The sequence below is a fragment of the Acipenser ruthenus genome, chromosome 35 (genome assembly GCF_902713425.1).
Source record: "Acipenser ruthenus chromosome 35, fAciRut3.2 maternal haplotype, whole genome shotgun sequence".
Taxonomy (NCBI): Eukaryota; Metazoa; Chordata; class Actinopteri; order Acipenseriformes; family Acipenseridae; genus Acipenser; species Acipenser ruthenus.
The window spans coordinates 10,005,273-10,032,740 of record NC_081223.1 but is presented as its reverse complement, the minus strand read 5'-3'; the positions used below and the strand labels follow the sequence as shown (position 1 = coordinate 10,032,740).

The following is a 27,468-nucleotide window of genomic DNA, read 5'->3' as shown; positions in this document are numbered from 1 at the left end:
TCTACAGTCAGGATCGTCGCAGGAGTCAATGCGGTCAGTGCGTAGGCACAGGACCGCTCCGAGAGTGAACAAGGCAGTCTACACACGCAGAAGCAGCTGTGGTCTATCATTCAACGCGAGGGGTAGGGGGAGAGACGGTCGATTTCTTTACTTCTTAAAGTTTCCCTCAGTGGTCCACGTTTAAAACGACAAAGAAAGACACAAGGGGAGTGATATATGGAGGTCTGTCCAGCAACCTTGCTCAAATTCAGATTGCAACGCGGAGAACTTCGCGTAAACACGATGGGGAGATTTCATTCTAAGGTAAGCAATGTTCGATGCGATTTATCATTTCAAGGTTAAAGTTTTATGGCGAATAAAGAATATTGTATTGTAATTTATTTCTATTTCTAGCTAAATGTTCGTGTTTAAACATTGATTTTTACAATGGTTTGACTGAACCACAAGATAAAGTGTGTAAAGATGGATTTTTTTTTAAAATAAATTTATTTCAAAAAATAGGAGGGAAAACCGAATTCCAACCGCCCCCCCCCGAAAAAAATTACAAATAAAATAAATAATGATGCCACACAGAGAACTCAACCCTGAACATGTTTAAGCCGATAAGACCTGAACACATTGTTCTGTTTTGAAAACAATTGAAGTCAACAGAAGCCTCTTTGTTTCAGTATAACTGTAGCGCCGTTCAGTGCTGCCACACTTGCAGTCCATCAAAAACAAACATATACTGACTCATGAAGCCCCAGGTTTCAGGAATCGATTGTCCTAATAATAATAATAATAATAATAATAATAATAATAATAATAATAATAATAATATTTAGTAGTAGTGTTTTGTTTTTTTATTAGCATCAGCTTTAACAGTCACATTTATACTTAGTCGTTGTAGTGGCTATTTAGTCGAATTCAGATAAAGATTCAGAGAAAGAAAATAATTTCAAAGGAGAATTATCAAATTGGTAAATGAATGTAATAATTTCAAAGGAGAATTATCAAATTGATAAATGAATGTAACTTGATAAATGAATGTAGGTGGCTGTGTGGTCCAGTGGTTAAAGAAAAGGGCTTGTAACCAGGAGGTCCCTGGTTCAAATCCCACCTCAGCCACTGTCTCATTGAGCAAGTCACTTAACCTCCTTGTGCTCCATCTTTCGGGTGGACGTAGTTGTAAGTGACTCTGCAGCTGATGCATAGTTCACACACCCTAGTCTCTGTAAGTCGCCTTGGATAAAGGCATCTGTTATATAAACAAATAATAATGCTAACCGCAGACAAAGTCTGATAACTGGCACGTGGCCGGTGTAATGTTATTTTCAGGTACTCGCTAAAAAGTGGTATGCATCGCACTGCGCTTGCGAAAGCAGAGAAGCACCCATTCAAATCTGGTACGTTATGCTGTTTTCTTTTATATCTTTTAAAATTGAATGTCGTTTATCATATTTTTCCACCATTAAGAAAATAGTATGCAAATATGTATCATATTAATACACTGGATCGTGTACATTTTTTTTTTACTTGTTCAATTTTGTGGTGGACTTCTCATTTTGTCTTGTTCGTCGTGATTTGTTTTTTCGTTTTAGAGAAATTGATTGTCTGTTTCCGGTTTAAGTATGCAAAAAAAAAAAAGTATAATTAATGGTAAATGTACCTCTCTTTGACAATAGGAAAACATCCATCAGATCGCAATTGATTGCACATGTACCAAAATCTGACAGCGTACCACTTTCAACATGACAGTGTATCACTTTTTGACATTGCATGAGTCAAGTTTTGGTACACGTACCACATTCTGACGATGTACCACTTTCTAACACTACACTGGTACTGCACTGCAAATTACAACCAAAGCTTATGCACCCCACAATTAAGTATTGGCAAATGCATATATGGGTGTCTTTATACAGTAACTTAAGCTCACTGCCCACCAGCGACCCCTGTAGTCTGGCCAGGCACCTGCGGTTTTGCCTGTAAGCTGCCCAGAGCTGTGTTGTCCTCCGACGCTGTAGCTCTGAGGTGGCTGCATGTTGAGTCTGCAGTGTGAAAAGAAGCGGTCGGCTGACGGCACACGCTTCGGAGGACAGCGTGTGTTTGTCTTCGCCCTCCCGAGTCAGCGTGGGGGTGGTAGTGGTGAGCTGAGCCTAAAAATAATTGGCGTCTACTAAATTAAAAAAAGAATTAGCAGTGCCACTTTTTAAAATGAAGAAATAAGATGTCGTTGTGGTTACACTACCAATATATTTATTGTGAAGGTCTTTTTTATTTTATTTGTTTTACTAAGTTGATACCATAGTGAAAACCTTTCGTTTTACAATATAATTGCTATGATCATTTTAAAATGGACCACAGTTCCTACCTGTATCCATTGGTCCTTGCCATTTTATAAGCACCAAATATACCTACAATAAAAACACCAGTATAATTTTCCCCCCACAATCTAAGCCTCCTTAACTGCTCCACAATCTAATTTAAATACATCCAACCACCTTCACGCTCCAGAGAAAAGCAAATTGAACTGGGCACAGGCCAATCACCAATGAATTCAGTGCAACTAAAGGAGAGTGCTCTGTCCAAAGGGATTGGTGTGTGATCTAACATGGGGTTCTGCCTGTAATGCGTTGTGGTTGGGGAATTAAACACTCGGTCAAGACTAGGAGATGGAACCAAAAAAAAAAAAGGAAGGAAAGGGGACCTTTTTGAGTGCCGAACACTGACACGTTTGGTGGGAAAGTAAATGAAAATTAAAAGTTAAACAACTCAAATAAAAACATAAATATATAGATCTTGGCTGTTGTTCAGGATTTTGCCTTTTTCTTTTTTTGATGGATCTGAGTTCAGGAGCTGCTCTTCAGTTCTCGTTGCCTGCCATAGACATATGTAACACAGGCTAGATCAGCCACCGTGTCTTTATAGAAGTAAGAGCCAGCGCCATCTAGTGGTCTGCCACTTTGGAACAAGTTTCCTTTTAAAAAAGGTACAGGAACAGTTAAAAAAAAACGAAGAGAATGTAATTACAAATACTTACATACTTATATACTTAAGTGCAGTTCAGAAACTGCATTAGTTTTGCTTCAGTGGATCAATGCATTTCTCGGTCAGGTCCATAAATCACAACTTCAGTAAAAACTCAATAAATCAATATGTGACCTGTGGTGAGAGAATAAACCACCTGCTACCTGACACATAATAGATTTTCTTTTTTCAATTAGGCTTTTCTTTGTCCTATTTCACAGTCTCTGAGTCAGTAGTCAGCTGTGAAATTGATTCTTGAGCTTACGGTTTGAAAGTTGCAAAGCTTTTGGAAAACTAAAAAAGGCTTTGAAATGAATCCTGGGGATGATTCAGAGCTTCCTGAATGCAGTGGGCTTTCTGTAAATCTAGACAAGCACTGTGATTGGATTTCTTTGCACTGTTATTGGTTTCAGAGTATGTATAACACATTTCATTCAAGAACCATTCAGTGAACTACAATGAGCTGTGCTGTGATCTTGTTATTATTATTTGTTTATTTAGCAGACGCCTTTATCCAAGGCGACTTACAGAGACTAGGGTGTGTGAACTATGCATCAGCTGCAGAGTCACTTACAACTACGTCTCACCCGAAAGACGGAGCACAAGGAGGTTCAGTGACTTGCTCAGGGTCACACAGTGAGTCAGTGGGTGAGGTGGGATTTGAACCGGGGACCTCCTGGTTACAAGCCTGTTTCTTTAACCACTGGACCACACAGCCTCCTGTATCACAATACAAATGACACATGTCTGTTACGACATATCAAGTAAAGAAAGTGTCCTGATTCATCGATACACTTAATCACCTGTAATCGGAAGGGCCTGTCTGTCTGTCTTGTGCACATGTCACACTTATCTATACATTTGTACATACATTCAGAGTACATTCTTTGGGTCTAGGTGTCTGTAATCTGATTGAGATGAAATTTGGTTCCTGGGAGTACGCTCTGATTGGCTGAAATACCCTCAACAGTCTCTAATTTGGTTTATATCTTCGTGGCTGTGGTATGTACATAAATGACATACCTTGTTTGCATGGAATATTTGTCAGATATCCAAAGACAAGTTGCAGATCTTTTGACTTAATCCAATCACAAGGGCATTTACAGCACTCAAACAATTAAAGTTTCTCCATCGCCCATAACTATTGCTAATCAAATCTTAAACTTGTTTTAAATGTATTAGTACTGCAATGTAACAATGGGACTTGACATTGATAATATTAACATGCTTTCAACCCTATCAGCAAGCAGAGCTCAGTCTGTGAATTACAGCATGTAAGGAACAGTGGGCTAGTGGCTGTAGTATTCAGTTTGGCTGCTAATTTGAAAGAGCTACTGGTCTGAAATATCTACTAATGTATTCACTTGTGTATCGGTTTTGGTAACCCCATCCTGGTGACTCTAATAGAGAATCATGTCTAACATCTAATTACAGCTGGTACACCAGAGTGTAATGATCCTGCTTGCAGGGGGAGTCTGTGTAACAGCACAGTGCTTTACTACCCATTCTCCACGCTGGCCCTGAATGAGCCTGCTTGCAGAGAGAGGGGAGGGCAAAGTTTGCAGAAATATGATTCTTAAATATATAGGTGAGCCCACTGATAAATGCTTATGTTCAGTGCAAAAAAAGCATGTTTTAAAATCAGCTGAATGCTGCCGTCTTAGAACTATGTGCGTGACTGATCAACAATCTGATCTAGAGGGGATAGGTCCAAACAAGTCTGGAGAGACTGGGGGAAGCACAGGACACACAGTGTGTAGATAAGGTCTCTTTGTGTCTATAGTCCCTGTTACTCATACTGTAGCTTGTTCCTTTTCAACGTTTATTTTTCAGGGGCTCATAAAATATTGTAATAAATAACTCACTTTTTAGAGGAACTTACTTGTTTGTGTTCCGTATTGAAATACCATGAAACCTGTTAATTGTGCAACCGGTTACAAGACTGAGGAGGTCTGTTCAGTGCTGGCACTTAGGATTCTCCAGACAAGCTTAAAGAGTAAGTAGCTGGGTTCTGAAAATATAGCGTTACACGTCCCCACGTGCTGCTACAACTGTTTAAATAACATACCTGTAATTTTTATTTCCATTGTTAACATCCTGACAACATTTTACACTTCTAACTTTAAAGTCTGTTGCAAAGCTCTTTATAACATGTCCGCTCTAGTGCACTAATAGTGCAAAGAAAAGCCAGAGCACTTGTTATGGTTTTTTTTTGTTAATTGCTCTTCCTGCAGTGATTTAGAGCAGGGTTTCTCAACCCTGGTCCTGGGGACCCCCTGTGTTTGCTGGTTTTCATTGCAACTGAGCTCTCAAATAACTAGACCCTTAATTGAAATGATTCTTTGCATAATTCGACCTTTTTAATTGTTTTCGGCTCTTAAACAGTTGCAAAGTTCAAGTTACTTATAAAATGTTAAAGCTAATATGTTATGCCACGTGTAAATTAAAAAATGGGAAAGTTAAAATGAAGTAAACTTGCATTTTTTTCTTCTAAAAAAGGTCAAATAAAAAATAATATGCAATTGTTGTAGGTCTAGCTATGGTGACTGTGTGGCACTCTGAAAGCATAGGTAAGGATTGTAAAGCACAGAGAGGTATGATAAAGCATATTAAAAAACAAACTATGGTAAATGCAGAGTATAGCTGTGGGAAAAGCATGGGAAAATGACCGTGGGAAACTTTTACAAGGACACAACATCTGTTGAGAGATTTGTTCAGGGATCACATTTCTGGCGTCTCTTCACACTGAAACAGTGCAGTTTGTTCATGCAGTTTTGTACTCACTATTACTTCAGTAATTTAGGGTTCGAAACTTGCTCAAGCCCTGCTGTACCCTCATTTAAGAATATTATTGACATTATATTGGGCAGCAGTGTGGAGTAGTGGTTAGGGCTCTGGACTCTTGACCGGAGGGTCATGGGTTCAATCCCCGGTCAGGGACACTGCTGTTGTACCCTTGAGCAAGGTACTTTACCTAGATTGCTCCAGTAAAAACCCAACTGTATAAATGGGTAATTGTATGTAAAAATAATGTGTTATCTTGTAACAATTGTAAGTCGCCCTGGATAAGGGCGTCTGCTAAGAAATAAATAATAATAATTATATTGTGATTAACCATTTAATTGCTACTTTCATTGTTCTACACTGTTACTGTAGTGGTTCATATTCATCATGGCCATCAACTTTCTCACCGCACAGATGGCTCTGATTTTGAATGTACAGCCATGGCAGGGGATGAATGGTACTGACAAACCTATTTTATTAGCTCACTTTAAACTTTTAAATTTCATATCCACAGATGTTATATAATGGTCTTCAACATTTTAAATCTCTGTTTGGAAAGGTCAGCTGGTCCTATTAGAAAACAAAAATAATACAATCTGTGTTATTAATGGAGGACAGCTTCAGCTCTCTAGATAGCCTCACCGAGTTTTAAATCCATTTCTCAAGAACGGTGCTGTAGGACATGCTGATGTTATGCAGGTTTCATTGCAGGGAAATGTTGATTATATTGTGTGGTAGTGACACCTTGTGGTAGGATGAAGAACAGCATGACACGATTCCTTTCTTTAATTTACAATGCAATACAACAGAACGATTAGAGGGGGACATTTATTGCCAGTTTTACCGAATTACCCTTAATAGCTTCAAAACCCATGCTCTTATTTCTTTAGTGCCCCTTACCTATTTTGGTGTTTGCCATCATTCTGAGTGGGTCTGCTTGCAATTACTCAAACACTGTGCTGTTTTTGTTAAAGTACTTATGGCTCACGAGCTACTCTTTAGTTCTAGTTGCCTGTCAGACATATGCATTGCAGGCTGGATCAGCCAGTGTGTTTATATTAGTAAGCCCTGGCACAGCAAAACAAAAGGAAACGATCCAAAGTGGCAGATCTAGCCTGTGAAAGCACCTTAACTCAGAAAAAAGCACAGTATTTTAATTAGAACCAGTGATTGCAAATACCATGAAAAGTTAGGGAGACAGTAAACAAACCTCCCTGTTATTTGAAGCTATAAAAGGTTTTTACCCAACATGGAAATAACTTGAGCATTATACTGTGCTTTAGCGACACCTCGTGGCAGCATAAGCAATAGCCTGACACTGTTCCTGCTTACTGTGATTAATATATCTTCTGTGTGATGATTAATGAAATCAGATTATACCATCGGTTGTCATTTTTTTTTTAAACTGTACCCCGTCTCAGGGTTTCAGCTCAAGTACCCCTTTATAATTTTCACTCTTCTGACTGGTACCACAGTTACCTTTTTTCCCCGTTTACATAATTTATGTCACAACAGTTTGGGACTGACAAACTGCTGGTTTAGGACAGAATACCAAACAGTAATTTGAGATGCATTTGGAAATCTTTTTGGAAACACGCGTATTCGTTTTCTGTTCGGCAAAGTTATTTAAATAATCCAGAATGATCTGTAATTATTATTTATTTCTTAACAGACGCCCTTATCCAGGGCGACTTACAATTGTTACAATATATCACATTATTTTTACACACAATTACCCATTTATACAGTTGGGTTTTTACTGGAGCAATCTAGGTAAAGTACCTTGCTCAAGGGTACAGCAGCAGTGTCCCCCCACCTGGGATTGAACCCACGACCCTCTGGTCAAGAGTCCAGAGCCCTAACCACTATTCCACACTGCAATAACCTCAAGGCAAAACAATAATGACTAACAATGATAAACTTTTTATTAAAGCCAGTGATTTAAAGAGACCTGTGTAACACTCTGTCGCTTTGCACTTGGACTCTGTAGACTCTTTTGTGTTTCTTCCTTTGTTTTTCTTTTGCAAGTGAGAAATGCATCAATGTTTGGCTCGAAATGATACACAGGATAATCTGGATGTGCTCTATCAAACACCAGAAACAATGCAACCGCCGCTAATGCTGTTAATAAAATGCAGCCGTACCTAATGAGCAGAGCTCTCCATAGGCAGAATCACCAGACGCCTGCTTCGCCCTCCCTAATATCAGAGTAGAAATTCACTCAATCTAATTCATGCATGCGTACAGGTGGATGATCCTTTTGAAACCATGCTAACCTTTGAGCTGCTAAACAAAAATGGAATATTTATGCACAGCGCTTTAGAGATAATATATAATACCGTTCAAAAAATAAATTCAAGATCATTATTTTACTTTCATTTTTATTTTGCCATTTCTGAGTCGTCCTGCGTCCCCCCCTATGACCCTTAGAAGTACCCCCTGGAGTGCGTGTACCCCCGGTTCAAAACCCCGGCTCTAGTGTACAGCAGTGTTTTGTCAGAAAAACAAAAGGTAACTTGCTGGAAGTGGCAGATCACTAGATGACAAAAAGACAATTACATTTGGGTACAATAAGCGAGATTGTGGGATACTGCAGCTTTACTTGGTGTCGTCTTTTTGGCACTTTTAATGCTCTCAACAAGACGATTAAAATTCTGCAGTAGCTTAATTGTACCACACGAGGGCGCAAGTTGCAGTTTTTTTCTTCAAAGTGCAGCTAGACTGAGAAATTGTAAGGGAGTTTAAGGTGATTTTAGTTTTTTTCCATATTTGTTTTAATTTTAAAGATGATGTAGCTTCAAATTAAATATGTGTGTGTGTATACATATATATGGGGCAGCAGTGTGAAGTAGTGGTTAGGGCTCTGGACTCTTGACCGGAGGGTCGTGGGTTCAATCCCAGGTGGTGGGACACTGCTGCTGTACCCTTGAGCAAGGTACTTTACCTAGATTGCTCCAGTAAAAACCCAACTGTATAAATGGGTAATTGTATGTAAAAATAATGTGATGTCTTGTAACAATGTAACAATATAAGTCGCCCTGGATAAGCGCGTCTGCTAAGAAATAAAATTATATATACATAAGTTTGAGTTTATGTATGATAAAGTAATATTGCGTAAAGTAATGCATGTATAAGCATATTTGTATAATGCCTAAATGTACTTATCTAAATTGATTGTGGAGTGGTCTAAGTGAAGTATTTTGAGATCTCTATGATATAGGCTATACATAATAGGAAAGAAAAGTTTGCTAAATGGGAGTCAACATGTTTGCAGCAGCAGTATACGTTTGGGAGACGATACAAGAAAGATCGGAGCTAAAGAGAATGTGCTGCCCCTCTTTCTTGCTCCCAGATAGAATATCTCTCTGTAAACTCTTTATTTATGTTGCATTCACCAGTCAAGCTGGGTGTCAATATTATAATAATATTACTAGCGCCTAAATACACCCTGGATAATCCACCTCACTCTCCGAGTTCTCCTCACTGATCAGGATTCCATTCATTAAACTTCCAAATATGTCATAAAATAATGGAGAAAATAATGTCCAACGGTCAGACGCAGCTTTAGAAGCACAGTCACACTCACGTTTAAACATGCCTCCGCCCATCAGCCCAGTTCAGCCCTGCAGAATTCAGAATTTTCTGTTGGGTTTTGATCCCATTTGTTATAATTGGGGTTCATAAGGGGGCCCCATGCTTCACTACCATACAGAAGAATTGGCTGAATGACAAAAAATGGTATCGATTGGTAAAGCCGAGTTTTTGGGTTTTTTTTATGGCCTAGATAGCCCTGCGTGCCTTGTCTTTTAATGCAGTTCTAGCCAGGTGAAAACTCCCCGACGCATTGATTTCCAGACCCAGGTAGTTGAAACTGCTGCTATGCTCTAAGGTGGTGTTGCACAGAGTGAAGTGGTACCTGTTTCCCTGAGATCTGGCTTTCTTCTGGAATACCATCTCTGGTCTTGTCCAGGTTTACTGTCAGTGCCCATTTCTGACAGTGCTGCTCAGTGGAGACTGAAGTTGATGAGAAGCAATTACCCTCTGCTTTACGAATTAAAACAGTGTGCTGCTTTTTAACTAGTTTTAAAAATGAAAAGTTACTGTAACAAGTTACATAAAGTAACTTGTAACTAACGGATTACTGTTTTAAGGTTACGTCTCCAACACTGCCTAGGACGTTTTTAAATATGCTGCCCAGGGAACAGCAAAAATCACAAAATAACTCAATGTTTTAAATGTTTTATTTACTGGTATTTTGACCATCCTTTATAGTAAGCCAAGAAAACCACGGTATACAATATAGTTTGATTGTTACATTATACAATACACTCATTCAACATGAAGAACACAAATAAAATGGAATATAAATCAAAATTATACCAAATATAAGGTTTTCAAAATCAGGATCCCAGGTGGTCTATTGCACAGGGCAGAGAGGAGTTAGATGTTACACGCGTTGAATTTTGCAGTTGTGAGAAACATGCAGACATAGGTTTAAACTTAGCGATTACATAGTCACATAATAGTAAGTGTACAGTGAAGGCCAATTCATGTCATAATCACTGTTTTTTCCATATGCAATTACATGCAGTACACACACACATACATTTCAATACAAACACATTGCAGTCAATTATAAAAAAAGTGATGGATGTTTTCTTATTAGGGGTAGAACGACCTCCAATTTACAGATAGCTGAATAAGCAGACTAGTCTCTACTTAAAAAAAAAAAAAAAAAAAAAGAAGAATTCCTGTATTTGATAACGTCTGGTCGCCTGTACTATTTAGTGATGCCTCTGCTATTCTGATGGCTTTTCCGATTGGAAACAAACATTCCTAATACGCTCAAACATTTAAACGCGTTTAATCCTGAAGTTTAGGAAATTAAATAGAAACTAAAAAAAAAATAAAACAGAGAGAGCCCTTTAAAGAATCAATTGGTTCAATAAGAAAGGGCTACATTTTACAATGAGTTTCTTTAAAATAATAACCAACAAACACTTTTACAAGTGCCAGGAATTTATTAGTGTTTATTAAACAAAAACGAAATCTAAAAAAAGTTGACAATTTTTTCGGGGAAACTTTGGGGACTGGACGGCTAAGCAGCTCCTGTGCTTCTTTGGGGCAGTTTGTCAGTCCCACTGCAGCCTTGTATTGCACTCAAAGTATTCACTGCATTATAGGATCTACCAGAGGTCCGCATTTCTTTGGTATGCATTATATTCACATGCTTGGTGTAAAAATGGTAAAACACAAAGCTGTTGTAGAAGTAGGACCAAAATTAAATCAAAGTTTACGACATATCTTATAACAGCTATGGCAGGGCCATCATTTTGATTTAATCCAGGCTTTAGGACAGAAGGTTACAGCCACCCAGGCCTAGATTAAATCACAAGACATGCAAACCGCGGAGTAGGACTGTGCCAGCGATGACCTCAAGAATTGGATAAATATCGAACCCAATAGCCTGGAATCAGCTCTACTGTTTATTTAGTAGAAAGCTGCTGTGATTACATGCTAGAAACCCCCTCCGGGTCTCGTAGATGAGCGGGCAGTTTGACGAAGAAAGTTTCACAGAAGGAGGCTCAAAAGAAAAAAATAATCAAAGTTTACATTCATTGCATTGAAGTGTGAAATCAATAACGTTTAAACCAATTATCACGGTGAGCTAGTGTTTTAGTTTTCAGATAGTGATCAAGCAACATGGGTGGTATAAATGTGTTTAATCAAATTGTTATATAGAAAGTATGTGAGCCTTGAATTGGAGGGTTGAGGCAAGTTTGTTATGTGTTTCTCATGCTACTATAGCATAGTCCTATTACTTAGATACCAGCATCTCCACCCAGTTTATCATAATACGTTGAAATGTGTTAAGTGACGTAACCTGTTGTACAACTAACTGAAAGGGGAGTGAAATATTATGGGATTGTGTGCACTTCTCATAAATAAGGTCAGGGAGATTCAATATAGTCCTGCCCATGAGAAAGTCATCTTCATCTTCAGAATATAATGTGTATATAGGATTATTAAGAATACAGAAAAGATAAATATGCAAAAGGATTTATACGATAGGAATGTTGCCTACAAGTGACGACCAAAAATGAAACATTGACCAAGTTGTCTAACGTTTAATGGAACTACCATAGGGGGTATATATGCAGCACGTGTCTAGTGTCTTATTTTCCATGTGTATCAGGATCCTATGTTGGCCTCCAATTTTCCTAATTTTAAGGTCTTCTTTTCCATCCATTTTTTTAATACAAGCGCCATTTTGGAAAGAATATTTACCATGTCTCTAAATACTAAACTACGTACAAAGTTGTTTATAGATGGTGCTCACAGTTAAACATAGGATTCAATAATTAAAAATCCAAAATGATCCACACGCTGCTATTTGAAGAGTGGCGATAAAAAAAACACTGCAAAATCGAAATTATGTGAAAGAACAAACAAACAGTCAAAACAGTTAATATAGTGCAAAAGGTGCTATACAAGTGCTGTGTAGGATTCGACACACATGGGAAAAATAAGACAGTTCTGCAAACGTACCCACTATGGCAGATCCATTAAAGGTGAAACAACTTCCACATGAAATATTGTATTTGTGGTCGTCACTTGTAAGCCTAATTACCACCTTATAGACCCTTGTCCTTCAGTAATACTCAACGAAACTTGTAAAATTAAATGACCATAAGACTCAGTGTTTCTTTTAGTATTACTTAATATACTGTTGAGTGTTTATGGTTGTGGATAAATGTGTAAAAAAAAACAGCATAGCTAAACTGGCCCTCTAGCTCTTGTCATCATATATAAGGAAGATTGGGACAGGCTTTCAGGATGGATAGTTCTCTTACCCACGTGTCTCGTTCATCATTGAGAATTATTTTTAAAAAAAAGCTCAGCAAGTTTCGTAGCCACAAGCCCAGCTGCTGAAGACCATGTCAAGTAAGTTCAGGGATTTTTGGCTCATCAATTCAGACTACAGGTGATAGAATGAGGCAAACACCCTTGTGGGATACTGAACAAAGGCTGGTTGGTCTTCATGTGCTGGGCTTGTAGCCAAGAACCTTGCTGACCTTTTTTAAAAATAAATCTCAATATAAAAACAGAAGAAAATTATGGAACGAGAGGAGGTCATTCGGCTCATCTATGCTCACCCGGTTCCTTGTAGCTGACTGATCTTCATTTCTTAAAGTAGCTCAATAATTCAGCATCAAAAACATTGCTCTGTCCAAAGTCCACTTTATTGCCAGCTGTGTCCTCTGGTCCTGGTTTCGACACTTAAAATATTGGTTAGGGCTTGTCAACCCCTTTTTAAGATTTTTTTTATTATTTTTTGTTCCAGGCTAAATAGATTCAGTTTGTTCATCTGTGAAGCTCCTTCCTTTAAGTCCTGGGATGAGTCTGGTTGCTGTTTGTTGGAATCTCTCCAGTGCCACAATGTCTTTTTGGTACTGCGGTGACCAGAATAGGACACAGTAACCAGACAAGAACTGGAATGACACGTGGGTAAAAAAAGAATGCGTTCTGAAATCCCTTTCCAGTCTACCTTTAAAAGCGTGAAGGTAAATCCTGAACCCTTCATACAAATACCAGGTAAAGCTGGGAAAGGCAGACAGGTAGCACATTTAGCAGTTTCTTCAAAGGACTTTAATGGCATTCGCTGAGAACTCGGGCCATTTCTTTCTGCACATTCTCCATATTCTTTCCCCATTCTTCACTCATGGTTTCTTCATCATCTTCGATAATGGCTGTATAGCCCATAAGAGCGATGAGGCCGATGCAGAAGAGATAGGTCAGGCGAGTGCATAAGGTTTCCATTACTTGGCGGTTTCCGTTGGAATTCTCCATGTAAACTTTCAGAATGGGCTTACTAAAAACCTTGCTCTTTCCAATCACCCCATCATACAAAGTATGCAAATTGGAATCTCCTCCGTAACTCTCAAAGTTTCCTTCAAACTTATCCTTCAGCCGTTCTTTGGAGCCCTGATCAGCCTCGACGACAGCTTTAAAATCCTGAAACTGCTTTTCGATTTTGAAAGCGATCTGGGAGTACTGGTTGTCCAGCGTTACTTTTTGGATCCCTTTCAGGGTTTTTTGGTTTTCTCGGGAGATTTTATCCAAACCCGCATGGATGCTTTTGAACTCCTTCTTCAAAGTCTGGATTTCCTCATCGTCGATATTGTGTAGGACAATGCGTACAATGGAACCGGCCAAGCCGAATATTGGATTGATCACTGTAGCGGCTGATGAAATGGTTTCCACACATTTCAGCGCCATTATCAAGCCGCTCTTGATTTTGTTTTTGTCTTCGGTAATGTCAGCCATGGTTTCTTCGAGGAAAATATCTTTGGAATGAGCTTGTCAAGGCAGCAACTCCAATGGACTCTGAAAATGAAACAAAAGGACAGATTGGTAACAGATAAGAAAGAAAAATATGTAGCCCTTTCTCCTTTTTAAACACTTTATTATCCCCTGCTGGGAATATAGTTGTACAGTTTATCACACTTCACATTTTTTCATATATCTGGAGAAGCGTTTATCCATGAAACCTGGTATAGCAGTGTGTTCTGGCAAGGTGGATAATCACACAGTGACTGAAGTTAAAAATATTTGTATATATAAAATAAAATAATTTATCAGATTATAGCCAAACTCAATCCAAGACGTCTATAGGAATCTCAGAGTACATGATAATAGTTTGATGAAGATTGGTGCAAAACCAAGGCAGTCATTGTGTGACAGACAGACAGACAGGCATAAGGGTCCTGCTTTTTTAACAGGGACCCTAACGAGCAAGTAAATATAGGACTGTTTTTAGATACAACATGCACAGCCATTTAGTTTACGTGCATTTTGGTTTCAAGAGTATGTATGTCACTCCACAATGACTTGTAATTCCTGTTTTAATCTGTGTTGGGATCACACTTTGGATCATGGTTTAGTAAACATGTGATCTCACTTGTGTCTGTCTGTCTGTACATCTGCATGTCACACATTGCATGAATGTGGTTAACTTCTTATCAAATTGTCATGTTATCAAATTAATCTTATTAATCTTTACTATTCTGTCCATACTATTAATATGCTTAAACTTTTTCATCATACTGATAGCTGCCATTGAATTCACAGCTGTGGTGCAGGATGGATGTTACAGGTACACTCAACGCCAGTGGAGTCAGTTCCAAGCACACCTAGAAAGACCCTGATCGTTTTAGTTCTCTTCTCAAAAACGTAGGTGAGGGATTGGCATCCCTTCATCACAGCATATAAACAATCAACAGCTGCATTGCTGAACCTGAACACATCCACCCCACCCAGAACACGGAGGAGCACAGCTTGAGTCTATTGTCTTTAACCTGAAGATCCTGCCTTGGGATACAAAACAGGTTGTCTAGATTGTATTCTCAGATTTGAGATCTTAAGTGTCTATGATCAGAGCGTTACTGGTACAATGTGTTAGTGGGGTGGGGATTCCTTGCACAACAGGATAAAGAAACAAAACACGCACATCTTTGGTTTTGAAATGTCTTACTAAAGCTTTACATTCAAATCAGAGCTATCTAAAGACCAGAGCAAAACGCAGAAACAAGTAAGCCTTTAAATATTTCTGTTCCCTTGATATTCTGTGAGGAATCATTCAAGGTGGTTCTTGAAATGACTCAAACGCTGTGTTTTTTTGTTTTTTTTGAGAAGTCTGAGTTCAGGAGCTGGTCTTGAGTTATAGTTGCCTTCCATAGAGAATCAGGGACGTTTATTGCCCCCTTTATCCCACTCAAATCCCTTACTTATGAAATCTCGGTATCCCTAAATAGAACATTTTAAATGCAAAGTATTTTTTATGAACTCACAAGTGCAATGGTACCCAAGTAAAGTACCTTGCTCAAGGGTACAGCAGCAGTGTCCCCCACCTGAGATTGAACCCACGACCCTCCGGTCAAGAGTCCAAAGCCCTAACCACTACTCCACACTGCTAGGTAAAATATCTGTGTCACTGACACAGCCAGTGTTTAAAACAATGCAAGCCAGCAGCCGCAAGCCTACATACGACTAGTATTCTGTTGACTTAAGAAGTGCAAACAGTAAGCTTTCGACATATCTGAATAGAGGGTTAAAATAACAGTTAGAAACCCAGCCCCCTTAGCAAAGATAATTCAAGGTAAACAGGAAACACCATGAACGTTCGTAGCACTGTAGTTATCCAACGAATGAGGATAGTGGATAACCCACGAGCATGGGAGGGTTGTTTATCCTCATGAGTGAAATAATCACAGCACTGTGAGCGTTCTGTATTCTGTTTATATAACAAGTACAATATATGGAAACGTATGCGTAGTTAAACCTGTATTTAACAGCGGAGTGACCTACTGCACAAAACCCAATACAGTTAAAGATGTTGTTTTTTCCTTCAACCAGGTTTTAAAAACTAGCCATCATGCAGTATGACGAGTTGCCACTGACTGTTTTCAGTGACAGGAACTAAAGCAAACTGAAAAAAAAGAATGAAAGCCACTTATTTTCTGAGCTGTAAAAGCTGGATTTCTTTTTAAATTTGTACAGTTAGGCCGTGGTAAATCAAATTTTAGGTTTTAATTTCATGCCCTTTGTTTTAAGTCTTGCTTAGTAATTTTCAACTCCCTTATTATCCAATATTGTTACAAAATGTCAAGTTGCAAGCCATGTGGTACAAAACCAATTCTTATCACATTACTATCATGGACCACAAAACAGTATTGTGAAATATCTAAACAAAGTCACTTACCTGTTGTGCACAGGGAGGGGAATGCTAGGCTGCCAGTCTCTGCAGCAGCATACTGAAACTGCCAAACCCTTCCCAAGGCTTTGGGGCCTATTATTTATCTATTTTTTAAAATCTATTTATAAGGCAGCAGCAAGCTTTTGTATTTCATGTTTTTTGTCAAAACACTGTTACTGACAAATAAACATGTCTGAGCACCCAAACATGCCTGCTGAAAGTGTTTATTTAGTATTTGTGTGTAAATAAAATGTTCATATCTGTGTCCAGGCCCAGAGGCCTACAGTGTATTCCAGCCTAAAAACATTCTGGTTTATAAAAAACCAAGTAATATTTGGCTTGCACGGTATTTTGTGAGAATTTCATAAAATTATGTTTCTCAGTGTTTTTGAATTATCATTATTTATTTCTTAGCAGATACCCTTAGCCAGGGCGACTTACAATTGTTACAAGATATCACATTCTTTTTTACATACAATTCCCCATTTATACAGTTGGGTTTTTTACTGGAGCAATCTAGGTAAAGTACCTTGCTCAAGGGTACAGCAGCAGCGTCCCCCACCTGGGATTGAACTCACGACCCTCCAGTCAAGAGTCCAGAGCCCTAACCACTACTCCACACTGCTGCCCTTTCAGCATCTCTGTGCAACTTATTTGTTTTTGTAGATCTGCCACCAATTCAGCTGGTCATTGTCTTGGTAAATTGATTTGGATTTGTTTTTTAGAGTAATGCAGTGTGAGAAAATATAAGCTTTTGAGAAATCCACATTCAAAATGGAAGGCAAATCTGAATTACTAGTAGTAAGGACTACCCTTACAAAAAATGAAAGCCTGACACAACATGCTGCTGGGATACATACATGCCAATAGTCCCTATATGATCGGGACAGTCCTGATTTCCTCGGAAATGTCCCGATGCATAGGAAGAAAGTCCCGATATTTATCCTTGGAAATTCTTCACAGCTCTAGGGCATTCGCTCTCGCGCCCGTCCTGTTTTATTTATTTTTTTTCTCTTTAGCGGCTGGGTACCCTCGTACTAGGGTTGCAAACTGTCCAGTTTTCGACCAACATCTGGTTTTAAGGGAGTTTGTACAGCGTCCAGTCAGAACCGCTGACCGGACACCAAAAGCCTGGTTCTTGCGAATCTTGCTTACTCGTTGTTCATTGCCGTTTGGGTATGTCCATTCTCGCTGAGCCAGTCCTTTCAAAGCTCCACTGTGCAAACGTGTTGTTTTTTTTTCACTATCGAGCCGTTAAGTTCGAGAACTACACTGAAATATATTCTGCATTATTTTGCCACTTACTGCTTAGCGGGATACGATTTGCTGAGCATCTATATTTAAAAAAAATTACGCACAGCCACCCTTAGATATTATTTTAATCCCAGTTTATAATCCAGAAAAAAAACAAGATTAATTATTAACAGTCCACAGCATTGCCAGCAATGCCAACACAATGACTTTACAGATTTGGGGTTTATACACTTTTATTTTGGTGGAATACCAATTGCTGGGTACATAATGACATCAGTTTACCTTATTTGTCTCTGCAGGGGTCCTCTTGAATGCAGAGAAAGAAGTCTCGGTCAAAGGCCTCTACAATGTTCTTCAGGAGATTGGAGACCAAACTTCACCTGGAAAAGGACGGTAAGACAAGGTACTGTCAATACAAATAACACTGGAGTGTGCTGTGTAAGCAGCCCTGTGAGGGGAGCTTGTATGACTTTACAGTAAGAAAGCATTTCAGCGGACCACTCCTCTGGCAATGACGCCCGTCACGTTGACCTGTGGCATAAAATAGCGGCCATATTGTGGTGACTTTTTGTTTTCTGGATGAAAAAGACCTGACTTCATATCTGCAGAGTGAATGTGTCCCCGGAGAGGGTCTGTGTGGGGTTTACTTTAACTCATTTCCAAAAGTTTCATCTCTCTCTCACTCTGTCACACCCACAGATTACACTACTCTCAATAATTTGTGCTAAAGAATGTCCGTGCCAAGTTTCATCACAGTCGAATAAGCAGCTCTCTAGATATTGTTTCTAGTCGAATCGTTTGTTATTGCATTTATTATGTTTCTTTATGTATTTCTTTACGTATAAAAGAAAGAAATCAAAGTGGAACTCAGTAGAATAAATTTTTAAAATAACAACATTTCAACAAGAATGACAAATTCATACTTGCCACAGTATACATGTATGGGACACATACTGTTGGGGTTTGGGGCAACTCGTTTATACTAGTCCCAATGAGTTACAAAACATGAAGCTATGAGTCATTTAAAAGGGTTGTAATGTTAGGTTTACCTGCCTGGGTATTGCATTAACTGACCACCGTTCACTGCCTGTGTTTACCTGCCTGGTTATTACAATGGAGAAACCCTTCTAAAAGTCTCCCATAGTAAAAGTATAGTATGTGTAATAAAAGAACAGCATTAAAGCCGACATTAAGCAATGGATGTCAAAAACTATTTATTGTTAAACTCTTGACAAAACAGAGGTAATGCTATTACAATTTTATATGGTAGGTAGAATGTGTCTTGTGGTATGTTTAGAGCTTTTAGTTTTTTTTTAGAAAACTAAAATGAATCTCCTTTCGTTTGGAGTGTAACCTGGCTTATACAGAACAGGGCAAGAGAGACTGCAGGAGACTCAGCAGGTAAGAACTGAGGAATAGCTATCTGTTGCTAGGCGACCTGAAAGGAAACTGAAAACAGGAAGTCAGTATGTCACCAAGAAGCAGATCAGGAAGAGACTCCTCAAGAATGATAAAACACAGGAAGGAATCCTGAGAAAAAACAAACTAATATAGTGGCTACTGTAATAGAACAGGATGTCCCTTTTGTTGTGTAGAGACCAGGCCTGTTTTCTGAAAACAATTTAAATAGTGCAGAACTAGCAAAATGCTCCTCAGAACAATAAACGCGGTGTAACGATAAATCGTGACACTTTGTTCATGATATATTGTATCTAGGGTTACCACCTGTCCAGGTTTGACCCGGACAGTCCGGGAACTGGCATCTGTGTCCGGGTGGCAGGAATTAACAAGCCCGGACGCCCTAATGTCCGGTTTTAAGTGAAACGCATGAGAAACACCAACCTTCCTTTAATATTTTCTTTGTCAGACATTAGTTGCTTAAACAATTTCCACTATCTTATTAGAAATGTACTGTTTAGGTCTAATCTGCACATTCTACTTTGTCTCCAGTATTTGAATAATGCTGGGGAGAGACAGCGAACATATCCACGTGATGTAAACAATCCAGTACAGTATTGAGCTGATGCGAGATTCAGGACTCGCGGGATCCTTCACACTGAACTTGAAAATCCAAGATTTTTAAGAATATTAAGAAATTACAATGATTTTGTAGTGGCATTAATGTGTTAAAATACAACAAATACATGCCCAGCTCGGACACTATAATATCCTTTATGTACATGTATAAGAACATGCTATCGTTAATGGCAGTAATGTATTATGATGTTTATACTGATGTATTTTAAAATGAAATTTATAAAATGCATATGGAATTGTTTAATAAAAGCACACAGGAGTCCTAGAATGAAGAATATAACTTGTATAACTATATAAATATAATATATTCTTGCATACATTTAATGCATTTTTCATAAATTATTTGTTATAGTAAAGATTAATCTAGGCAAATAAAAATATATAGTGTATTTCATTCAGGCTTTACAGTAAAGGCGTAGGCAGGAAAATCTCACACTTTCATAGTGAACTTTTTCTTATACATAAAAACAATTAATATTGTATTAGAGATAATAAAAACTATTTATTCTATGGCTTTGGGCAGTTGCAAAATGTCTTTGTTCTGTTTTATTGCAGAAGTGATGATGAGGATTCTTCACAAATACTGGCATTTCCAGCACAGCAGAGTGCAGCAGCACAGAGTCATTTGGATGATGCTTCTGAATTGCAACCTGCTGCGGCAACCAGTAATGATGATACTGCCTCTCGGCATCTCTTTTAAGCAATCTGCCTGACTGCAGGAATCAAAATCAGTACAGGTATTTTAAATCAGCGTATACGTTTCCAGTTGTTGCCAGAAAGAAACTGGGATGCGCACTATGCAAATACATAGTATCACTTGGTGTTCAGAGAAAGAGCGCCATGAAGTACACTCTTATCAAAGGAATGCAGGAATGTGAAATCACTGCGTATGGGGAAAGTAAAGAGAAACAACAAACTTGCTTAAGGAAAAAAAAATACATGATCACAAAGAATCCAGTGGTCACAAAGAGGCAGCTAAACTCCTTGAAAAGAAAGCTGAAGGTGCATTTGAGGCTGGTTTACTGAAGGCACAGGAACATTTCCTCAACCAAATGCGTGTTTCGCACAGCATACTATATTGCAAAAAACCCCAGGCCTTTCACAGGTCATCCAGATCTGCTGGGCTTGCAAAAATTAAATGGTGTAAATACAGGAAGAGTTCTGCAATCACATGTCAGTTGTTCAGACATTACTGATTTAATTGCAAAGGAAATGAAGGATGCTTTAATATGTAATATAATATCTACTCAACCTCCAATGCCCATACTTATTGATGGGGTACATCATTGAGCAAGAAATCTTCTCTCTGTTTATCTGAAGTGTTCAGTTGAAAATTCAGAACCTACCACATTTTTTCTAAGACCTACTTGAACTTAGTTCTACAATTTCCGATGTCATCACTTCTGCATGGCTTGACTGCTACATAAGCATGGCCTTGATGACAACCTGCTAAAGCAATGCTTATAGGATTTTGCTCAGATGGAGCATCACTGATGGTGTTTGGTGTTTTTGTGAAGCTGAAACACAATTGTCCTCGTTTAAATGGGTGGCATTGCCTTAACCACAGGCTGGAACTCTAGGGGATCATGGACAAACTTTATACTCTTTAGAGACAGTAGCTGGGTAGCTTCATCTTTTAGGACCGTAGAGGCAGTCTGGAACTTCACTTCAGCACTCCACTCTCATTTCTGCCGCGCTAGTCAAGATGATTCAAGAGAGTCATGAGAAAGAGCCGTGTTTGGTGGGCTTGCCAAAAAGCGCTTCATCAGAATTCCTCGTGAATTTGGGATTGAGGCTTGATGGATTAGAACAACGGTGGGCAACCTCAGAGGACGCCGCGGTCCGGCCCTCAAACCACTCCAAGGGCCGCAAGACCCCCTTTACCACAATTACAAGGCAAAATGAAACATTTTAATTTAAAGAGCTTTACATTATATAAACAATAAGAATGTAATAAAGGATTGAACATCAATACAAAAGAAAAAGCATTTAAAGTCATAAATATACTACTTAATGCGACTTCTGGGTGATCATATTTTGCACCAGCTTTTTGAAGTTAGGAGTAAGGCAGGTGCAGGCACATCACAACTCAGCAGCGAGGTTTCCACCTTTTGCGTTTGTTGTTTTTGATGTTTCCCATCACAGAGGATGTCTGTTCGCATGTGTAGGTTGAACGAAAAATTGATAACAGCTTTGCAGCTCAAAGGAGGTGAACAATATAATCGGTTTGAAAATTAAAAGAATGATAAATAAGAATCAGAAAATGTGTGCGACTGTCCAACACAAACATGGATCTCTTTCTAACAAAGTGGTTATTCTGAGTTTCCTAGACTGACCAGACTAGCACACAGAGAGATGCAGGTGTAGTGTAGGTGCTTCCTGCCCCTGTGCCACTCAGCGTACTGTCATTACAGGCTTCCTGTGCCACTCAGCACACTGTCATTACAGTGCCAGTGGTAAGCCACACTATTTTGAGCTGCTCTCTTATTCCACCTTCTTTCCTGCGCATTTAACCTCAAAACACTCGCACCCATGCTAACAAGAGCTGCAATCCTGACTGCCCTGCGGGGTGGAGAATGTTTGTAAAGAAACAGGTTTCCTTTGAGATTTCTTTTTTGACAGCCTCTACTTCAATCCATGAGTTTTTATACAAGTTATTTTATCTGACATCACAAATATAGCTATGACCAAAAGTTTTGCATCACCTACAATTTTAGGATTGAGACATAATTTTATATTATATATGAACATAATTTAGATTAGGAGGCTGTGTGGTCCAGTGGTTAAAGAAAAGGGCTTGTAACCAGAAGGTTCTCGGTTCAAATCCCACCTCAGCCACTGACTCATTGTGTGACCCTGAGCAAGTCACTTCACCTCCTTGTGCTCCGTCTTTCGGGTGAGACGTAGTTGTAAGTGACTCTGCAGCTGATGCATAGTTCACACACCCGAGTCTCTGTAAGTCGCCTTGGATAAAGGCATCTGCTAAATAAACAAATAGTAGATAATTTATTTACCGTCATGTATTGCAAAGTCTACAGGAAATGTTTTCAATTTTTGTCAGTTTTTTGCTAAGTATATAGAAATCTACAAAGCGGTATGTAATTCAGTATGTTAAGGTAACATTATTCAGCAAAATGTGTTAATCCTATAGGGTGATGCAAAACTTTTGGCCATAGCTGTACATTCTATTGCTAAGCATACCGTTATAAACGTTTCCCACAGTAAAAGCACAGCAAAATGTAATAAAGCACAGTGAAAGTATGGTAAAGCATAGGGAAGCATTGTAAAGCACAGAGAGGTATGGTAAAGCATAGGGGAGCATTGTAAAGCACAGAGAGGTCTGGTAAAGCATAGGGAAGCATTGTAAAGCACAGAGAGGTCTGGTAAAGCATAGGGAAGCATTGTAAAGCACAGAGAGGTATGGTAAAGCATAGGGGAGCATTGTAAAGCACAGAGAGGTCTGGTAAAGCATAGGGAAGCATTGTAAAGCACAGAGAGGTATGGTAAAGCATAGGGGAGCATTGTAAAGCACAGAGAGGTCTGGTAAAGCATAGGGAAGCATTGTAAAGCACAGAGAGGTCTGGTAAAGCATAGGGAAGCATTGTAAAGCACAGAGAGGTCTGGTAAAGCATAGGGAAGCATTGTAAAGCACAGAGAGGTATGGGAAAGTATATTATCAAGCATGGCCAACCAGGGTAAACTATGGCAAATCCATAGTAAAGCATAGTAAAGCATGGGGGTAAACTGCAAAAATACCATGGTAAACCTTTATAAGGGTACTGCGTATCATTTAAACAAAACAGTGATGCTCACAAAATATTTAAGATGGATGAACATTTTGACTTAGATATTTGACTTTTTCAGAAAGAGTAATTTAGTGCTAATTTTATTTTCTTACAAAACACTGTGTCTTAAGATTGCACTTCTCTACCCCAGCTTGTCTGAAGGGACAAGGTCCGCAATAGAACCAGATCATTGTGCATCCAAATTTCTTTCTCTTCCACTTGCCAGCATCTCATCAGTCTCTGCCAGTCTCTCCCTAATTTGAATACCCCAAACCCATGCAAATGTCACAGAGGTATACGCTTGTTTGTGTGTGTGTGTGTGTGTGAAAACACACCTTGTTATTCCTTATTAAGCATTCCCTACTAATATTCCACATGCTTCCACTTGATTTATACTTTTACCTTTGTGCTCGTTTTGGATAAAACCATTTGAGATACTGACTTCATATTTTCAATATTACGGAAAACCCTCGGATAAAATCTTACTCCTAACTTTGACCTGTGACCAACTATGGTTTTCCTAATCATGTGCTATTATAGTTTTCCAATTATACACATTTTAAAACTATTCAGAGTATTCTGTCGGGTGTTGGGTTCGTTCACAAGACTCCCCAATCTCTAGTTTTTACTTTTAAAAGTTGCTCACAGCTCCTATAGTTCCCATAATCACCAAACCACATACAAAAGAATTAAACACTTGGGCCCTGTAGGGCATTCATGCCAATAACAATGATTTCAGATCACAAAGTGACCGTTTATGATGTCTGACCATGATACTGAAAATGAATAACAAAAAATGTCAATATCATATTAAATAATTAAATAATAGAGAATACTGGCACTGATCCTTAATGGTATCCCTGTTGCAGTTTCAATATGACTTTCAATATGGCTTGTACAGTCAAAACCAACATTTATTGCAGGATAATATTAAAATAAATCATTAAAAAAAACTCTAAATATCCAATACTAAGCATCTAGACCAGTGTTCTTCCATTTTTCTCCAACTGACTTTTCCGTTGCCTCCTGAGTCCTTGTTTATAATTAGCCCCACTCCCTCCTTCCCTCTCTCCCTCTCTCCCTCTCTCTTTCAGTAGATACACCTCATTTCACCTGACACAACCTGTCTCAGATAACCTGTTCCCACCTCAGCACAGGCCCTATAGTACTCACCTTGTGTTTGGAAAGACAGTCTCCACTCTCTTTTATACTTCTCTCCTTCTCTCTGCCTCGCTCACTAAATATCCATCTCTTCTTCTTCCCAGCAACCCCTGCTTGGGACACTCCCATGTAGGGGGGTGGCCTTTATCGGACTGTACCATTGTTCAGTAGCCCCAGCTGTTCAAGTCCATACATGCACAAGCTGACACAGTCTATTCAGTATGTCCCCCCCCCAGGGAATTCCAGTCACTAAAGGAACACAGAAAGCCTCATTGATTAGTGGCAAAAGGAATGTAAAAATGATTTACTAGAACATTGGACAGGTGCAATCCTGCTGTTCATATAGCACATGTCATGTGATGTTCATTTTAGTTGTGGTTTAACCATTAGCTTGGTTGGATGGTTGGAGATGGTGTGGTATGGTGTGTCTAATCTCTCATTCAGGAAACTGAGGTGCTCATCCATAGTATTTAGGAGGCTGTGTGGTCCAGTGGTTAAAGTAAAGGGCCTTATAACCAGGAGGTCCCCAGTTCAAATCCCACTTCAGCCACTGACTCATTGTGTGACCCTAAGCAAGTCACTTAACCTCCTTGTGCTCTGTCTTTCGTGTGAGATGTAGTTGTAAGTGACTCTGCAGCTGATGCATAGTTCACACACCCTAGTCTCTGTAAGTCGCCTTGGATAAAGGCGTCTGCTAAATAAACAAATACTAATAATAATAATAACCCAGCTGAAATTCCAACAACAGACATTTTCATTAAAATATCTCTCAAATTTTGGCCACCAACAAGGTTGTTGTGATGAAGATATTTTAGTTGTTATTTTACATGTTTTTCCAAATGAACACAAATTTTTCTTGTATAAATATTTTTATTTTAAAAATGTTTCTTTGAATGTGTTACTGGAATGAACCTTGTTTCGGAGTTCCAGTCATCCGTGGGTTGAATTTATTTTGAGTGGATTATTCTAGAACGTATGAAAGGTATGGGAGCGAGACAAGCCCTTTGGAGCCATATTATTAGTACCATATTATTGTAAAAATATCCCTGGGGAGTAAACCCGACACTGCATCAACTATTAAAGAAAGGAGAGTCCAGCCCTGTTCTGTACAGTGCAATGGGTTAGGGTCAGGGTTAGGGTTAGGGGTTAGGGTTAGGGTTAGTGTTAGGGTCAGGGTTAGGGTTAGGGTTAGTGTTAGGGTCAGGGTTAGGGTTAGGGGTTAGGGTTAGGGTTAGGGGTTAGGGTCAGGGTTAGTGTTAGGGTTAGGGGTATACATTGTGTATTATGCTTGGACTTCCTGTGCATATTTTTGATACAGACATTTCTAAATTATTTTATATGAACAAATATGAACACGTGAAAATATGCTAAAGATTTTAATAAGCAATCTCTCTCAAGTGCTGTGGTACTTCAAATAAGGTCCGCTTGCTACCAATGTGCAATGACTGGGTGGAGCATTTGTTCTGTATTTTACCCAAAACAAGGGGTTTCCTAAATGACTGCCAGGACTGGTTCAATATTCAGTGTAGTGTTGTCCTTGACAGTCCTTAGCCAGAGTTCTGTACTGTCCAATATGGAAACCCATAGCTGGATCAATGGTTTTGACTATTTTGACTTCAAGCTCAATTGGAACAAAGTTCGTACCTACAGTAACTGTTAAATTCTCCAAACCGTATCCAAATCGGATCATTGGTTCTACTCCAGTCGTGAGAACAGAAGTTTTTAACAAAGTAGTCCATTAAATGATCTTCTTATTATTCCTTCATACAATCAGCCCATCAGGACCATCACATGCAGTGTCATACTGTACATATTGTGAGCTGTCCGTATCGTTACACCCCTACAATCATTGTATAATACGGTTACCTGTGTGAGCTCCTAACTTAGTCTGAGATGCTGAGTATACAGAGAGGACGGACAGAAAGCTTCGTTTTGTGGTTTACAGTGGCTGCAGATAATATTAAAATAACTCAGAATTAAAAACTTAGAAACTCATAAACTTTAAAAACTGAAAGCCAGTGAAGGGAGGTAATACTTGGCTTCTGGGAAGTCGGATTCTTGACAGTTACTTCTAATCTTCCAGTCAAATCCGTTTTGAAATGGAAAAAACGAAAAGTGTTTTGTCAGCTTGACATCTTTATAGTTTTACCTCAGTAATTCATGGTTTACAGTAACATAACACACAGAATACTGATACGACTGATTGAAAGTGGAGGAATGTGAGATCTTTAAAATATTTGATATGGTTTACTGTGAGTATTGTGAAGGTACTTTTTACAGTATTTTGTTCATATTTTGCTGAGGTATGCTATGCTGGAAAACATTAGCTTGTGATACAGTATAGGAGTAATGTGTGTTAGGGCAGCAGTGTGGAGTAGTGGTTAGGGGCTCTGGACTCTTGACCGGAGGGTCGTGGGTTCAATCCCAGGTGGGGGGACACTGCTGCTATACCCTTGAGCAAGGTACTTTACCTAGATTGCTCCAGTAAAAACCCAACTGTATAAATGGGTAATTGTATGTAAAAAGAATGTGATATCTTGTAACAATTGTAAGTCGCCCAGGATAAGGGCATCAGCTAAGAAATAAATAATAATAATACTGACGGTCTCAAATGTACACGTTTCATTTTGGACAGTTTACTTTCTGGAGAAACACGGGTTGAAATAAGAAATGCTCTTGCAT

General features: G+C 38.9%; 1 protein-coding gene and 1 long non-coding RNA gene across 3 annotated transcripts; one reads left to right on the top strand and one right to left on the bottom strand.

The window, feature by feature from the left end:
* Positions 1 to 108: 108 nt before the first annotated feature.
* Positions 109 to 22,096, top strand: LOC117395159 (uncharacterized). Its single transcript, XR_009310203.1, has 3 exons — positions 109 to 303; positions 18,103 to 18,206; positions 20,396 to 22,096. It is a non-coding gene; the product is annotated as an uncharacterized LOC117395159 (long non-coding RNA).
* LOC117395158 (protein rapunzel-like) lies at positions 10,017 to 24,840 on the bottom strand. Of its 2 annotated transcripts, XM_059007366.1 has the most exons (3): positions 24,799 to 24,840; positions 18,086 to 18,183; positions 10,017 to 14,181 (listed from the first exon to the last, which is right to left on the bottom strand). In XM_059007366.1, the coding sequence occupies exon 3, from the start codon at positions 14,119 to 14,121 to the stop codon at positions 13,444 to 13,446; it is 678 nt and encodes a 225-aa protein (XP_058863349.1). In that variant the 5' UTR covers positions 14,122 to 14,181; positions 18,086 to 18,183; positions 24,799 to 24,840; the 3' UTR covers positions 10,017 to 13,443. The 2 variants fall into 2 exon arrangements, with proteins under 2 accessions (XP_058863349.1, XP_058863350.1); XM_059007367.1 differs by lacking the exons at positions 18,086 to 18,183; positions 24,799 to 24,840 and adding an exon at positions 16,556 to 16,958.
* Between the last annotated feature and the right edge of the window lie 2,628 nt (positions 24,841 to 27,468).

Coding starts and splice junctions, on each gene's coding strand:
- LOC117395158 (XM_059007366.1), bottom strand. CDS start 14,121: ATGGCTGACATTACCGAAGACAAAAACAAAATCAAGAGCGGCTTGATA.